At 38.6% G+C, this 17,568-nt stretch overlaps 2 protein-coding genes across 3 annotated transcripts; one reads left to right on the forward strand and one right to left on the reverse strand.

Moving 5' to 3' along the window:
• serinc2l (serine incorporator 2, like) lies at nt 1–6,837 on the reverse strand. Of its 2 annotated transcripts, XR_798630.1 has the most exons (11): nt 6,730–6,837; nt 5,740–5,901; nt 5,412–5,599; nt 5,230–5,309; nt 4,990–5,127; nt 4,696–4,865; nt 3,615–3,705; nt 2,690–2,834; nt 2,392–2,601; nt 1,409–1,638; nt 1–837 (listed from the first exon to the last, which is right to left on the reverse strand). XR_798630.1 is itself a non-coding variant. In XM_010774258.1 (10 exons), exons 1-10 carry the CDS (start codon nt 6,766–6,768, stop codon nt 1,500–1,502), a joined length of 1,362 nt encoding a protein of 453 aa, XP_010772560.1. In that variant the 5' UTR covers nt 6,769–6,837; the 3' UTR covers nt 1–1,499. The 2 variants fall into 2 exon arrangements, 1 of the variants encoding a protein (XP_010772560.1); XM_010774258.1 differs by having other exon boundaries at nt 1–1,638.
• A 3,437-nt stretch (nt 6,838–10,274) lies between these two features.
• On the forward strand, nt 10,275–14,370 carry LOC104948097 (stathmin-like). Its single transcript, XM_010774259.1, has 6 exons — nt 10,275–10,331; nt 10,977–11,147; nt 12,753–12,798; nt 13,387–13,556; nt 13,676–13,867; nt 13,963–14,370. Exons 3-6 carry the CDS (start codon nt 12,783–12,785, stop codon nt 14,020–14,022), a joined length of 438 nt encoding a protein of 145 aa, XP_010772561.1. The 5' UTR covers nt 10,275–10,331; nt 10,977–11,147; nt 12,753–12,782; the 3' UTR covers nt 14,023–14,370.
• The last annotated feature ends 3,198 nt before the right edge of the window (nt 14,371–17,568 follow it).

The raw sequence follows: 17,568 nt of genomic DNA on the forward strand, positions 1-17,568 counted from the left end.
TTAAAAACAAATGTTTATTCATTGATTAGAATATTAATTCATGTCATAGGCCTATCCCTTATTGGCATGCAATGACTGACTCACCACAATGTAAGGCAAGGCGTTATAGGTACACGTCAGCATTAGTGTTAAATTCCTTTTGAGCCGCAGGACTACAGAAAGGCACTTTGTAGTGTTTCAAAATGGTACATGTCGCAATATAACTGTGGCAAAAATATTTGGGATATTGTGCCTAAATATTCACCCAAGTAGGGGGATAATGATGAAATGTACAATACAATTAACATGTTCAATAAAGACATTCATTAAAAAAAGATTTGAATGTATCACAGCACTTTGAAAAACTCCATTCACAATACTCATATGCAGCCAGAGAAAAGGAAAATCTGATATCAGTGGGCATAGTAATTTTTGAAAATAGCAAAACATAACATTTTAACATAACAAAAGATAACATTTTCAGGATGGTACCCAAGACTTTTTGTACAAAATATACTGCTCTTTTTTCACCCTGTTTCATTCTTATTGAAATTGAGTTAACTACAACATTAAGCATATAGTTATTGTAACACCATCACAACCGTTATTATACCGAAACATTTTACAGCAATGTATTTCTCCTGAAATGTGTTGTATATACTATTGTAAAAACGGAAAATCTTTTTTTTCACTTAATAACACGCTTTGCAACATTCTTGAAATAATGACATTTGTGAGAGGACTGCAGAGTTCAACTTCACGCCATCACCTGCTGAGCCGTACCGCTGCACATCACATAGTGCTGACTGCTATAGATCAATAGATGTCTCCGAGGCCGAGCACCGGAGATAAGTGATCCTATGTTGGAGCAGAGAAGGAAGAGCTGAGATTACACTGGTGGTCTATTAAGACTCCCCGGCTCAAGGTGGTATGACGTGGATTTGCATCCAGAGAACAGCAAGAGGGAAGTCCTGTTATGATATGAAGGGCGTGTCGTATTAGTCTTATCTAACTCTCACACTCCACTCACTCTGGGGCTCCGGAGAGGGGTTCCCCTGGTTGCCCCAGCATGAAAGAAGTCAAGCTAATCAAGGACACCAGACCTGGCCAATCAGAGGACTGAACTCAAAAGGCCCTTTAAAAGGTAATCTGTTAGTGAAGTGTCTGAGGTAACGAGTAAGTGCCTTGTTGTTGTGATAGTTCAGACTACATCCAGCAGAAGGTAGGGCGGGTAGGGAGTAGGTCATTAAAGGTAAGTAATTGGCAAAAGAAAATTCTAGCCAAACTTCAGGCTAACTAAACATCCACTTACAAATATCAAATAACTGTAGGGATTGTCCCACTAAAGAATCATATTGAGTGAAGTAAAACAACACAAGCATAAGAACACCAATTAATTATAAAAAAAAGAAAAGCATTTCCTTTATACCATTCTTTCTATTTCCTTCAGAGCATCCTTCATATCGCCTAAATCACTTGCCAAGAAAACCTAACAACCAAATACAGTTAGGACCAGGTGATCAGTTAAAGTCCCTGTCAGGGAAGATGAGAGGGGCGATGAGGGTCCAGAGGTAGAGCCCCAGGCCCAGCCAGCTGGAGGACATCTTCACCCAAACCGCCGGCATGCGGCTCTGCATGGCCTGCGTGGTGGTGTCCGGTCTGAGGAGCACAGAGGGAACATTTAGTCAAACCAACTCAACAACATGTATGTACTGAAATGTATTTAAACAATTAACATTACAATTGAATTTTGTCTTTGAATGATCAAAAACAGCACTTTATTGGACATTTTTTATACTTTTTTCCTAAATAGAGCTAATTTCAGAAAATCACATTCAAGCTGAGTTGAAGGGATAGATTACTTTCAGGTGAAGCAATGTGCCCTCTGGTGGCCGTGCTGGAGGCCTACAATGCATGAGCAACAACTTCTGAGCATCTTAGAAGCATCAAACCTGTGGCTTACAACTTAAAAAGTTATTTCAAATGCTGCCAATTTTGAAAGTAAAATTATTTTTGGTTTTTGTATCTCTTACATATGCTGTAGCTATCAATATGTTTATGGTTTTTTTCCCCAGTAAGAATTTGGTAACAAAATCAAACCAAAATCGTATCTGTTGATCACCAGTGACCCTCTAGTCAATGGACCATTTGACCTTTTGACTTGAAATCAAGCATAGAAACCACAGGTTAAAATAATGTTGTCAAAAATGGTTTAGCTCCATTAGGTGTCCCTGTAAACCATGCTAGTGAGAGCAGCATGCACAGTACCAGGACCCTAAAACTACCATAATTAAGGAGGAATGCAACTTTCCTGCTGTTACATGCCAAAATGACTGAAGGACAGGAGGATTCTTCTCTTTCCTACTTGCCTCTTATGTAGTATTTAACAATCGGCAAGTGAGACATACTTACTGTAACCAGTTGGTGAGAGTCATCATGATGTACAGAGAGGCCAGGCAGAGGTGGAAATGGAAAAAGGAGTAGCTGTAGGAGACATTCTCCTCCTCATCGTCCATGGCCCTGAGTATGCCGTCCTTTCCCACCACACCCTCTCCCCCAAACCCATTACCCTCCTCCGTCTGCATCAGCTTGTTCACCTGGGTGTTACTGGATGACCGAATACTAGGGAAGAGAAGGAGACAGAGAGTTTTAAATAAAATATAATGCAAAACTGAATATAAAATCTAATCTGTGATGGTTTTGACTATACCTTGCATAGAGAGTGCAGAAGAGGAAGATGATAAGACCCACAATGCCCTGAGCATCCCACCACTGCACCTGTCCTGGGTCAGCGGAGGGCTCCGTGGAGCTGACGTTCGACACCAGACTCAACAGGCTGGGGTTACAATTCCGATCTAAGGCATCAGAGCACATGTGAATTAGACATTAAATACACTATATTTAAGTTAAGTTATAAGTTATTAAAAATACATCATTACATAGTGAGCTTGTCTGCACTAAACATAATCTTGTGTTGACTGTAATGGAAGTGAACATGTGTTATTTCATATGTGTTGACGCTGAAGAGGTCCGAACAGCTAGTGATTTGAATATTGAAATATTTGTATAACCCAGTTTACATCATTTTCAATTCTTACATTCCTGTCTCTTAGTTTGACATGACTATGAAAACCACGGTTTTCCTCTACACAGGAAACTTCTAAAAGTCTTCGAAAAAAGCTTTCTTTAAATGTAACGAAAAACAATGGAACACCAGCACAATCCCAACAGTGCTATCGTATGTTGAAGTGTTCTATGTTTCTAATTGGTCTGTTTCCTGATGTAAAATAAGCATCTGTTCCCAGATACCGCTTTCACTTTTGTGTCTGAATGGATTTAAATGTCCTATGTGTAGATAAAATAAACCCTAGTTTCACCACAATCTTTCCCATTGCTGCCATTCCCTGAGGAATGGCAGATAAAATGAGACAAGGAAAGAACGTTAGCTATCAGCAAAAACACACTCCTTCCTATAAAATGCCATAGAAAACTCACCAGAATGATCAAAATGCTGCAGCAGGTAATCAGCAAATACATATTTTGACAGAAAACAGTAAGTAGGATTGAAACTGAGGATGCAATCAGAAGCAACCGAAAAGAGCTGCAACTGTGGACTAAGACAGCAAGGCACTTACTCGGATTGTTTGTCATTGCAGACCAAGTGACATACATGGTGTACAGGGAGATGAGAGAAGCCTGGAGCAAACCGGAGTGTGGCTGCGCTTCCTGTTACAACAAGAACAAACATACATTAAGTCACTTTGCCAAAATGTTACAACCACTGCCTTGAAACGAAAGGTAAAGTATTTATATTTCTATCAAAAAGTCAACTGAAACTTAAATGAAATATCTCAGATTATCCATAAAGATGTTGAAGTACATCTCTTTTCATATTACGTTATACTCTTTAGAAGGGCTGCACGATATATCGTGTCGTGACGACAATAGCGATATTCACCTCGCAGGAAGTGCGTTTTAAAAAAAAAAAAAATGACGTGCGATGTTAATAAGCAAGCAAATTAACTCAAACACGTCATGTTAAAATTCTTTTGCTGCTTGCTACAAAAGGAAAACTCTCATGTCAGGGTTACTTGAGTGAGTGACATGCAAGCTCTGCATGCACAGCAAACCACCAATCACAATCAAATCTCCAAAGCAAACGGACCCGGTGATTAAANAAAGGTAAAAACACTGAATGAAGTAGTTTCATGTGTTTCTCCAGGGCAGTTCGGCGCTGCTAACCGAGCTAGCTCAGCTTGTTACTCTGATAACTTAAAATCCAGACCTCCGTGACTAAAATCCTTCATCCGTTTAAATATAGTTAAAAAAATACCAATGGTATAGCATTAAAGTTCAAGAAAGGACGGTTTGCGGACAAAAATAACTGTCTTTTCTTCAATTCCTGTATTTTTTCATATCGCAATGTCAGTTTTTTCCAATATTGTGCAGCCCTACTCTTTAGTATCTACAGTATGCATTCCTTTATTGTGAAGCACTTTGAGATGCATTTTTTGTATGAAAGAGGCTTAACAAATAAAATGTATTATTATTATAACTTTTGGAAACTGCACCTAACAGTAACTTAAGAGCAAAACTAAACTATCCTCATTTATCTACTGCAGAAAGGCTTTTAAACAAATGAAGTTTAAAATGAGATGAGAAGTTATTCATAATATACCTTGATTAGTTTAAATTAGGCCATAGACTGATCCTTACCTGTATCTTGGGAAGGATGGAGACAACGGAGATGATGATGCAGAAGATGAGGTTGAGGCTGATGAAGACTTTGTGCTCAGTGCAGTCATCAGGCTGTGTGTAGTAAACATAGAAGAGCACCACAGCAATGATAGACAGTGCAAAGTAGAGGAAGGTGAAAGACATCAAGCCTGGGAATGACAAGAACATACCTCAACACGAATGGCTTCAAATATTATGGCAAGTGTATATTTATTATTTTGCATAATGTAGAATGACATGGCAAGAAGCCCCTGTTTCAAGTGAGTGCTGTACCTGCAAACCAGCATTTGTTGTCACTATTTTCAGCATTTTCTACCCACACTTTGTTCCAGGAGTGGGCAAAATCAATGAGAAGAATAAGTTGGATTATAATGAAGATGAAGGATCCCACCACTCCAAAGTAAAACCACACTGTGAAGAGGAAATCAAACACAGCTTATAACGTTTCCTAAAACTGTTGATCAGAAATAAACATATCACTGTTTATAGTAATAATACAAAGCATGTTAGTACCAGTGTGAAAGGTTCCGTCAGGGATGAAGAAAGCTCCCACTGTTATTCCAATCAGGATTAGAAATTTAAAGAACCAAAACCTGGGAAATAGACATTAACAAACCCACCATCAGTTCAGTAGAAAGACTGAAGCGGCACATCCCATTACACATATATTCCATACAGCCTAATAAAGCACTTACCCATTCTGAAGAGCTGCACGTGGGTCTTTGCTACTACGGACACGAATCATGAGGGCGGCAAAGAGAAAGAAGAAGCAAGTCATGGCGAAGCACATGCGGTACACAGACTTGTAGCCCACAATGACATCACAGTTAACGTGGTTTTCTAAACCAGGTATAGTACTTCCTCCCTCGCAAAATCCTGGGATCTAAAGAACCGCAAGACAAATGTGTGTTAATAAGCATGTACAGAAAAGATTAAGTGTAGAGAATGTGCAAACGTTTTTTACAGAACTTTATCTGTAGTAACAGCATTTAGTAACACATTTCAGAGGAAGAGCGATCTTACTTTACGGAGCTGTGTCTCCATTCCTGGAAGGATCATGATGACAGACACCATGGTCCCCAGCAGCAAAAAGAAGGAGAAAACCAGCCGAGTGATGGTGGAGTTATTGGAGGAGGGACAGCAGCCACACAGAAGGCATGGTGCTGAGCCACACAGACAGGACGCCTGGGAATGATAGAGATGATGAGTGGGAGGGAGAAAAGACAGAGTTCGAGCCACTTAAAAATCAGAAACAGTCAAATGAATGCAGGCAACTTCTTTGGCAGAATGCTATTTGTAATTAGATGTTGTTCCATTAGCAATCCGGCTAGTAAATTATTAACCATGAGGTTGAATTTGCAATAACGGATTTAAGTGGATAAGCCTTTACTTCACATATAAAACTTAAATAGTAGTTGAAGTAAAAAAAAAATTGGGCAAAACACTTATGTTATTCCAGTTCGCAAAAAAAACGTAGCAAGGGCTGTATTTCCACCTGGCTTTTGAGAAATCAACACAGAGAAAAACAAACATGCATCTCTTTTGTTGACATTGACAGTGACGTAGCTAGCCAATTTTAACTGCATGGAGTAACAGTAATGTTTTATCGACCAGACAGCTGTTAGCCTAGAATGGAGCTAGCAGAAGCATACCACTTTGAACTAACGGTGTTTGCATATGATGAGTCGATATTTGGGTGAGGCTACATTATCCAACATAAGCTCGGTGCAATGGTTCTAGGATATAGGCCTGTTCTGACACTTCCTGGATCACTATTCACACTGCTGATTCACTATATTGCTAAGACAACTTCCTTTAAATGTACAGCGTTAATTATAGTATGTCGAGTACGGCTCGTTCTAGTCGGTTTAGTTTAATGTTGAAGGTAACGTAAGTTGTCGCTTAATGTAACTAGCTATATTGCCCAGCTAAGCTTAGTTTAGCTCACCTAAGGTTTGGACGACGAGAGCGAGCTTTACCTACCGATAAAATCATAACGAAATAAATACTTACACAGCTGGCTAAAGAGCATAATGCCAGACAAGCCCCCATTTTCAGATTAAAGTCCTACTGTCGACTGGAAGCTTTCGCCTCCCTGGAGAAAACAGAAAGTCGGAAGTTACTCGCTTTTCAAAGTAAGAGTCTCACGATTACCTCAAATGACACCCTTTTCAACATAAAACAAATGTTTGATACTGGCCCCACCAAGGTATGTGACTGTGAGATACATTTATACTGCAGTTTTAGATATGATGACACATGTTTGCATATTTGTAAGTTGTGTCTGCAGGGTACAGTGAACGGGAAACTAACTGTGGGGACTTTGACATCAACCATCTGTCCTTTCACTCAGTATCCCAGGAGCTGAGTGTCTGTTTAACTATGGTTTAACTACAAGGATATCAAGAAAGAGCCTGTCAAGTGCTGAAAGAAGCCTCTTCAAAGCCCCTGCTGTTGGTAGTGCACCAGCTCAGTGGGGAGCCAACAGTGATTGTGTTATTAATAGACTATCTAACAAGGAACATGGAATATGTCAGAGCCAGATACTAAATCCATTCTTTAGCGAGGATTGAGAGTAGGCTTAGTAAAATCATTCTCCTCTTGGACAAGGAAACAAATATATATTTTTTTAAATTAAAAAGTCTGCCCCAGAGAATATTAACAGGGGTCACATTGCCTTGAGGAGATCCAAAATATAGGTATGTAGATGGTTATGCAAAGAACATAATAATCAATAGTAAATGCAAATTATACAATAAAATAAAAAGACAGTACTTTTTCAAGGTCTGATAAACAAGCCTTACACATATAACCATTTCAAACATATTCATGTACAGTAGCAATAGGGACCATTTTCGATCACAAACATAACATATCCTATCCCAGCATAACACCACCTATTATTCCACCAGCAGCTGCAGCCACACATAAACTGTCAGATCATTGGTGAGTGGTTTATGACTTATTCTTACCACTAGAGGGTATGCTGATTCCACAGAAGTGTCTGGTGGCTGTATAAAAGGCAGTTCAAATAAAGTAAGATCCCCTTCAGTGTCAAGCAATCTCTGCCATTGTAATCCATTCGTGTAGGATGATTTATTTTGCAGAACAGAGATGAATATTTGAACAATGTCTGTCAATGAATATATTGTATTTTTTTGAAATATACGAGGATTATTACCTGTAGTGGGAAATTGTGTGTCATGTTCAATTTAAGTAAAAGTAGCAATGGTGAATTATAAAAAATAAAAGTCCTCTATTTAAAAATCTTTCTTGAGTAAAATTACAAAAGTATTAGCTCCGAATGATACTTAATCCTAAAAATTAAAAATACTTGTTGTGCTCTATGGCCCATTTCAAATTATACAAAATATATGAATATTCTTGATTATTATTTTGTATGCATTAATGTTTCTGCAAACTTTGGAGCAACTTTTTTTTACTTTGTATATTGCTGCTGGATATCTGAACCATATGTTAATGTCAAATATGTCAATTGTTCGCAAGTACAGTTATTGAGTAAATGTACTTGCACCACTGGTTAAACACAGGTGACATTTGATGTTCAATATAATAGATTTGTGTTAGTACTCACAACAAAAGAAAGACTATCAAAGAAACTTTAAACTGTGGGTTTTCTCCGGAAGTTTTTCCTTGTACGATGTGAGGGTCTAAGGACAGATGGTGTCGTATTGTCATACTGATATTCTGCACAAACTCTGAAGTCCACTGAGACAAATGTAACATTTGTGATATTGGGCTGTATAAATAAACATTGATTGATTGATTGATTGATTGATTGATTGATTGATTGATTGATTGATTGATTGAAGAGACCAATACTGGCCATTAGAGGAGGAAGAAGAGGAGGACTCTTCAAATGGTGGATTCAGAAAAGCTGGAACTGACCTACGACCCTGCAGAGTTGACCGTTGCTTCAACAGAGTCAACAAGCCATGAGTTACTCAAATGTCCCTACTACACTGCAAAGAAACCTACACTCATGGAGGTTATAATGTTCTGTTACTGTTTGAACTGTATTTTAGAGAAATGTTGATTCAACTGTATGATCACTTTGGAGGATGTCGTTTTCGGTGATGTAGAACTGTATTGCATTGCGCTGACCACAGTGTTTCTGTTATTTTAGCCACTTGATCAATCGATAGATAGATGGATCAAATTGCAAAATGGCTCATACTCTAACCTTTTTTGTGTTACAGTGGTGAAGCATCCAGTCCCCCATAGATTTAAGAAAATCATATGAGACCTGCATTGTGGAGCTGTTTGAGAAGTGTCTTGTGTGCAAGTGGGCCTGTGATGTCAAGACCCAAAGGATTGGTACATTCCTTTTAGTGGAACAGCTTTGCACCTATTGTCAGTACTCCCGGCACTGGAATAGCCAACCTGTTCCTGGAATTACTCCAGCCGGGAACCTCCAGCCCTCTTTCTTCTGACTTGAAAAGGTGAAGAACACTTTGTCATTGCATATGGATGATGTTATTGAATCTTTAGCAGCTTGTTCAAATCAAATTATTGAAAATTCTACTACATAAACTTTACTTTTAATTTTAAATAGATCTTCAAAGCCATGCAGTTGCAGATGTTTCAATATGACACCATACGATAGACCACAAGAGCAACACGTTTTTTTATTCATATATGTATATATATGTAGATATACATTTATATACATGTTATGTTTGTACAGAGAAATGAGGTTGGTGGAGAATTTACACATCAGAAAGGAAGATCTAAATAGGAGGCAGTGGTGTGACTCTGGACTGCTATTATTTACATTCATGAGTGTCTCCTGTGTTTTTACTTTAAGACTCTACCTGCCAGTGCCATATACTACAACGAACATGCTAACATGAAGGCAGGAGTTGGAGCCGAGCCAATGAAGACGGTGCCAACTTTCCGTAAATGTTATATTTCTTTAGTTTCCATACACATACATGTGTAATAATAATAATAATAATGTATTGTCCATGTTGTATTTACTATGGCACCACAGTTTTGAAATCCCAGCCAATAAGTATAAACGAAAGAAAAAAACACTCTAGCCTCAAATCTCATTATAAGAACATTTGACACAGACTTCAAGTCCTTGTTTTTTTCCCCAAGCTAGAAAAGCCAAATTCAGTTTTTGTGAATATTGCACAGGGTATGAAAAGGACCTAATGGACCTTATCTTTGAGAAACTCTTTGTGGACCCGACACCATACCTGGAAGATGTTTTGAAAATCCCCATTCCAGAGGGACTGTGCATAAAATGAGCAGCAGGACAAGCAGTGGGGCATGGTCAGTTTCACAGTTCAATTAAGTGTTAGTGTTAGTGTCACGATCTATCTGTGTTTTAATTTGTATGTCTTTGTTTTCCCGTTTTATTCTGAAAGGTGTGCACCCCCCCTAGTTATGTCTGCTCTTACTTCCTGTCTCAGTGTTTTCCTGCTGTTTGATTGCCTTATTGTGTTCACCTGGTGCTCCTGTGTTTTTCCTCCCTCCCCACCTGTGTATTGTCTTGTCTTGGTGATCACTCTTGCTGGTCTTTCAGTTGGTGTGAGATCCTTGTCAATGTTGAATCTGTTCACTAAGGAGGGAGTTCTGGTCTATATGTAAATATTCTTTAGCCTTGAAATAATGGTACTTTCAGTTAAACCCTGTATGGGCTCCTGCCTGCTTCGCTCACCCTGACTTAGTCCAGACCCTAGCTGCCTTTGGTGTCAGGAAGCACAAGGCCACAAGGCTTTGCTGGCTCAATACCTGAAGAGTCAATCGCTAAGGTTGTGTAAACATACTGTATATCTACGGTGTCTCAAACACTTTCAGTTCAGTGAACCTTTTAGTTAGTTAATCACATTAAAGTAATGTAGAGCATTCTGAAAACATTACATATTTATTTTCATGTACAGCAAAGTAATTTACAGTTTAATCTCAATGTATTTTCCTTTTGAAGTTTAACATTTTTCACACTTTAATACAAATATTTAATGGAGCTAAATGTATATTAATGGATAGGCCTACTGTATTGTTAATAAACCCACACAAATAGAAACAACAATCAAGCTCCATTTGAAGTATTATTTACCAGCCAGGTTCAGTGTAACATTTGCAAGTGCATATCTCCCATTACATATTTTGGGGATGATTTAATCAAGTGACATAATGTTAGGTAAAGCATGGACTTGTGAGGCTTGTTTTGCTCACAGGCAGCCATTAGGTTGTGCCAGATTTATGTCTGTTTTTTTTCGCCCGTTTAGAGTAACAACACCTCCTATGATTGGTGGATTTGGACCAATGAATGCAAACCTCGCTGGTGACGGTTGGGGCCTGGAAGTTTTCGCGCGAAAAGGAGCTGTAGATGTTGGCGGTCTGAACGTCTCACAGAGAAGAAGAAGGTCTGCTCTTCAGCTGAAGCAAAGCACTTGACGGTGAGAACAATGCTTTTATGCTAATGTTTAATCAGGCTTTCAGACATTGTATTGGTAATGTTAAAGGTCAATGTGGCCACTGAGCATCGTTATGAAGTCTGTTCAGCATCACAGAAGTCAACTGTAGTAACATTAATTAGTATTTTAGTTATGGCCGCTCTGAAGTAAAATGTTAATGTTATCTTTACGTTACAATTCAAAAAGCCTATAACTTTCGTATTATTACAAACAGCTTGCTACAAACTTTAAGACTATTCATTAATTTACAATAAGTGACTTTCTGTATTGTTCTCAGTCGACATTATGTAATTATGTTAACGTGTTATTGTTAAATGTATTAGTCAGCATTTTATTGCTTAATGATCAAATTAACGTTCACAAAGGGGTTTTTGTGCAGTTACATTACATTGCATTTAGCTGACGCTTTTATCCAAAGCGACTTACAATAAGTGCATTCGACGAGGAAGATACAAACTTGAAGAAAACAGAATCATATAAGTACATCAGGTTTCATAGAGCCAAAACATTTCAAGTCCTACTCAACTGGCTTTAGATAAGCCAGTCCTATATTAGTATACAAGTGCTTTGTTAGCAATTATTTGTTAGTAATTGTATTGCTCAAAGTGGAGTCGAAAGAGATGAGTTTTCAGTCTGCTCCGGATGATGTGCAAGCTTTCTGCTGTCCTGATTTCAATGGGGAGCTCATTCCACCATTTTGGAGCCAGGATAGCAAACCGACTTGTTTTTGCTGATGGGAACTTGGGTCCCCCTCGCAGTGCTGGTATAGCGAGCCGTTTGTCCGATGCAGAGCGGAGTGCAAGTGCTGGGGTGTATGGTTTAACCATGTCCTGGATGTAGGAAGGGCCAGATCCATTCGCAGCATGGTACGCAAGTACCATCGTCTTGAAGTGGATTCTAGCAGTTTCTCCAGTGTGTTTGTTTTTCCTGTACAGCTTTTCTATTGCCCCTCCCCCGTCATTTTTATAACAACACATCTGTGCACTCTTATTGTATTCATTGTATGCTGCACTCTGAAGCACTGAGACCCAAAATGATCTCATTTTTTGCCCTCTAGTGATAAACCCACATTCTTCATGCCATGCTGCAGACCATGCACTGTGTGGCCATCACGTGCTAACATTAGACTTTTAGTTTAGGCATCAGTAAGGTGGAGAACTGGTTCTGCCTGTCAAGTCATGTTGTACCCTGACAGATTATTCAAATGTATAAAGAATTCTGTGCAACTATACTGCCATATCAATCTTATGCTGATATCGCTCATTGCAGCCACATGTCATCACATTTAACAACATAAACAATGATAGAGGAAGGAGGTAATCCAGTAGACCATATGCCTGAAACAATGTGTTTTGATTCTAAAAAACAAAGAGGGAATCTTAGAAAACCAGCCTACACGCATGCTTGACTGATTATCTATCAAAACATAAGCTGTGAGCAGCACCATAACTGTACTTGCTTTCGCTGATGTTGCTGAGAGTACAAGAGTAGCATTCTTTAATATGTGTACAGTGGACTAACCAAAAATAAAAGCCTTTCTATTTAATCATGTATTTGATTGATAAAACTGTCTTTTATTTTTTTTAGTGGTATAAAAGAGGAACAATCCCTGCTGAAATGGAAACATTTGGAGGTAGGTTTAAACCACGCAAAATTATAATTAAAGAGATGAGTTGTCTTGTTATGCAATTTCACATGTGTAATGTTAAAAAGTATTTTACAACATTATTTTCAGTATGGTTCCACTAAAAAGCAGCAGCATATAACTGTTAACTAGAAGAGCTTCTCACCAGAAAAATATTTGAAAGCAAACTTGCTTAAGAGCTCTTAAAGTGCCTCCTAGACTCAAACACGTTATTCCACTTTATACAAGTCACTGGAGTCGATGATCTAGTTGGTATTAGTGTCGCTAGTTGCAAAAACGATCTATACAGTACTAAAAACCTTATTTTGTCACATCTTGTTTTAATTTCCCCTTCATAAGGCTGCCTCACAGCAGGGGTCATTGTTCTCATCTGACCTCTCTGACAGAGCAGTGACCCCTTAAGAGGAAGCAGGAGGCCGGCTTTACGTCCTTTAATTTCCCTTTTTAAGACAATACATTTCAATCACACATTAAAACATTATCTTAGAATGTCAGTGGAGCGAGGACATAGTTTAGCAACAAGTTAATAAATATATTACTATACATTGTGACCTTGACTTTATCACAACTCTGCAGACCTCCAAGTGAAAGAGCTGAGCAAGCGCTCGTCAGGACAAGCATTTGAGGTAATCCTGAGCCCCACATCTCCAGATGCCAAGAACATTCCAATCTCTCCCCTCAAGAAAAAGCCAACATCACTGGATGAAATTAAGAGGAAACTGGAAGCTGCAGAAGACAGACGCAAGGTATTCTCAGAAATAATATGTTGCCAACAGTGTGAAAACTGTTACTGAGCTGTTAAGCCTCGCACGTAGGTTTAGGATTCAGGTTCTTATTGTTAAAGTTGTCTTTGTCATTTTGTCAGAGCCAAGAGGCGGACATTCTGAAACAGCTAGCTGAGAAACGAGAGCACGGGAAAGAGGTCGTCCAGAAGGCCTTAGAAGAAGACTGCAACTTACGCAAGATGGCACAGGAGAAACTCAATCAAAAGATGGAGGCAAACAAGGAGAACCGCACCGCCAGGATGGCAGCACTCAATGAGAAATTCAAGGAGAAGGTGAGCTCTTAATGGCACATCAACATATGTCAGGTTTAAGGTTGAAATACGTAAAACTACAGTGTTGTGATGCTTCTGCTTTTACACCCCAACAGGACAAGAAGCTTGAAGAAGTGAGGAAGAACAAAGAGGCAATAAAAGAGGTCGAGAATTAATTTGTTTATGATCTGGAAAACAGTCTTTACATCTCCAAAGATAAGCTTTATTTTGTATAAACTCACACTCCCATTGTATTTGTTGTGTTAGTTCTGATTATGCTGTTCAAAAGTTACTCACTGTTCGATTTCGTTAGGATATAGTCAGATATGTGTTTTTGGCAGCTAATTTGGTCGTTTTTGTGGTACAAATTATATTTTTTCAACCATTTCATTGTAATTAGTTGTTCCTCTTACCTATAATGCATCATATAATAGTGTTCTAGTACTGTCAATATTGTTGCATGTTTGAATATAGGCTACTGTACTTTACCAAGGTTCAACCATTAAAGTCTATCCCCAAACTAATCTTTATCTGTCTGCTGTGTATGTGTTACGCCACTGACATCTAGTGGCTGTCAGGTTTTTTAGTGATGTTTTTTGAAAGCAGTGATTTTCAAGGGGGCAAGTGATAATTTTGAGGGGCTCAACAGATTAAAGAGAGAAGGAAAAAAAACGTTTTCTACAGAAAATGGGGGAAATGTAACATGAACTCTACTTGGTTTTCACTTAGATAAGAAGTGAATTCCAGTCTCTATTGTACTGGTATGACCACTCGCTCAACTTTATGTCGATTACGTAATGATTCCATTGTACAAATGTAATCTCTATAGGACACTTTATTGTAAAGGATTTCTTTTTTTTCTTTTTTAATATATATGTTTTTTGCAGATATAGCTTTTGAATGAAAGGGGTTGCCTGACCTAATTGCCGTTTAATGTATGGCATAGACAGTTCAGGTCGGCCTTTATGTTGACTAATAGGTAAGTATATTATAAAACATAATAAAAAAAAAAGAGAACTGCATCTCTAAATAAACTAAGGAGAAGATAACTTTACATCACTTGGCGTTAACCAACATATGAAACCAATGACGATGGGTGAGGGATGACATTGCTTCCCTTTACAGGCCCAAAAGGTTATGGACTGTAACATGGGATACAATTATAATATATCACAATTCATAGATTACTATGTTTCCTCAGTGTGTATCAATCCATTGTTTTTCCTTCTCGAAGGTTTATTGGACACTGCTGAGGCTTTCTCACTTGTAAGCAGTGATATCATCATGCATAAACAATTAAATGTGCAGAGCACTGACTGTTACAAGTTGCAAGAGTAACTACGTTGTCATGTATTCTTGTAGTGAACATGGCTTTAGAGCAGGGGTGTCCAAACTACAGCCCGGGGGCCAAATACAGCCCGCGGACCATTTTGAATCGGCCCTCATCAAATTCAAAAAGTATAACGAAACATGGCCCACAAATGAAATTGTGCTTGTCTTATATTGTACTTCTTAAATGTAAAATATATTGCACAGTAGTATTCATGTATTAATAAGACCACTTTTCAAATAAATTCGGTCAATTAAAGTTGGAAACATTTTCTAATATATCTTAGTTAAGAAAAAAGCCCAATGACTTGTTTACATAACAAGCTTGAAATACACCCTTCCTATTTCTCCTTATTATAATCAAATCTGAGGCTTCTGTTTTAAGGGATGAGTTGCCAACACTCACAAGCATCATTTGCCTACATTTGATTGATTTAGCTAACTTATAACCGAACTTATGAGGCAATAAACCTCTAGTGACTGGCCCAGCCCTTCGTATGTTTTTCTGTATGTGGCCCTCGTGAAAAAAATTTGAACACCCCTGGTTTAGAGGTGACATGGTGGCTCAGTGTTCTTCTTCTATTTAACAGCAAGTCCAGAGAGCGATTTAATTCTTAACCTTTAGTGGTTCATCCAGGGACGATATTTTGCATACACTGAATGTTTCCTAAAGCAGTTCATTGCATCCCAGGCCTCAGCCATTTTCAGACCGATAAGATGCTGCACCCACATGCCACGTGAGCCGTAGCATGTTTGTTATTAGTCAGAAAACGTACACAGATTTGCAGTCAGTGTTTAGCCTGTCACCCATGTCTGAAATGTCACTCAGTGCCAAGTTACGTTGGTTCAATGTTGAGTACAGAGCAGTTTCGTTAGTATGTACTCACCACGTCTAAAAGTTGATTGATTTCTAGAGCAGGTATAGAGTAAATTGGATTTCAGGATTTTATTGTTTTAGCTATTACATTTGAATGTGCAGGCACTGATGTGACATTGACTGTTTATGGATTCGTAAATGGAATTGCAATTCATAAATTTAAATAATTATAATGTGCTAATTTTTCCATTAATTTAAAAGAAACGTTTAAAATAAGAGGTATTAGAGATAATGATAATTGAACCATGCTAATGAAGTGTAATGTAAAATGCTTTGAATTATTTGCACACTAATAGAAGAAGAAGAATTGGAATTGGGAGGGATAAAACCCTCTTTTGATGGTCACACATGCAGAGCACACAGCACACACAGTGACATTTGGCCTCTGCATTTAACCCATAGTACCAGAAGTCTAGGAGCAGTGGGTTGCTAGTGTACAGCGCCCGGGGAGCAATGGGAGTGAGGGGGGAAGGGGGGTGTCCGGTGCCTTGCTCAAGGGGACCAGGGCAGGAGGTGAACTGGGACCTCTCCAATTAGCAGTCCACACTCCACATTTTAGGTCTGGTCGGGGACTTGAACCGGCGACCCTACGGCTCCCAGTCCAATGCAGCTCCCAGTCCAATGCAGAGTCTGACTGAGCCACTGCCGGACCAAAAAGTCACCTATTAACCTTAACTTCAGCATCAATATGAAATGAAAAGAAATATCACGCTGTGCTTAAACCCAACATAATCTTTGTAGCTGAAATCATTGCATATAGGCCCTTTCACCCCAGTTTGATTGTTTTCCAGATTATTTTCAATACGATACTTTGCATTCACACTAACATAATGTATATAATGGCATATTGTATAAACATCTACAAATAGTTGCTTGTGTGTGCCTAGTCTGTATTTACTATGCAAACACCCCCACACAATACTATACAATCCCATCTTTGTCATGAGTTGGGAATAAACTGCTGCACTCATCGGCCCAGAAAGCTGTTTGTCCCATAGTGCACTGCTCCTCGCCCGGCGGTAACACAGGGGACAATGTCTGGCCAGACTCCAAGATCCCTCTCTCAGTATGTGCTGGATGTTTGGAATCCTGCTCATGACTTTTCATGACTTCACCAATTCATTATCATCACCATTTTAATCTGCTTTATTTCATTATGGATCATGCTCTGAGCTTCTGTAGACACTTTTTCACATTCTGATGTTGGCCTTTAGATAAAGACACAGGTGGCCTTAAACACATTCAATGTTATTTTAGCCACACCCTTAATCTGTTTTTGTTGGGAATACATACAGGATACTCTTGCACTTTATATATCGTAGCTGCTATGAACTGCCATGTGGTTAATGTTTGTATATGCTGCTCATGCTCTTTCTGCATATCATTTATTTATTTTTGCTATGTGTATAAATGTCATGTTCTTAAATGTTGTATGTGAGGGACTACGGATGGAAATGAGCTAAAAGCTCAAATCCGGCATATTTACATTTTGAAGCATTAATTGTTAAAAGTTTTC

This window comes from Notothenia coriiceps, unplaced genomic scaffold, assembly GCF_000735185.1.
Source record: "Notothenia coriiceps isolate Sejong01 unplaced genomic scaffold, NC01 NC01_scaffold00013688, whole genome shotgun sequence".
In the NCBI taxonomy this organism is placed as follows: domain Eukaryota; kingdom Metazoa; phylum Chordata; class Actinopteri; order Perciformes; family Nototheniidae; genus Notothenia; species Notothenia coriiceps.

Bases quoted from the DNA above. Each gene is read 5' to 3' on its own strand.
- LOC104948097 (XM_010774259.1), top strand. The intron at 13,557-13,675 runs GTATTCTCAGAA...TCATTTTGTCAG, and splicing joins CTGCAGAAGACAGACGCAAG to AGCCAAGAGGCGGACATTCT. The intron at 13,868-13,962 runs GTGAGCTCTTAA...ACACCCCAACAG, and splicing joins ATGAGAAATTCAAGGAGAAG to GACAAGAAGCTTGAAGAAGT.
- serinc2l (XM_010774258.1), bottom strand. From the start codon at position 6,768: ATGGGGGCTTGTCTGGCATTATGCTCTTTAGCCAGCTGT. The intron at 2,602-2,689 runs GTATAGTCAAAA...TCTCTTCCCTAG, and splicing joins TTCTGCACTCTCTATGCAAG to TATTCGGTCATCCAGTAACA. The intron at 1,639-2,391 runs GTAAGTATGTCT...TGTGCTCCTCAG, and splicing joins ACTCTCACCAACTGGTTACA to ACCGGACACCACCACGCAGG.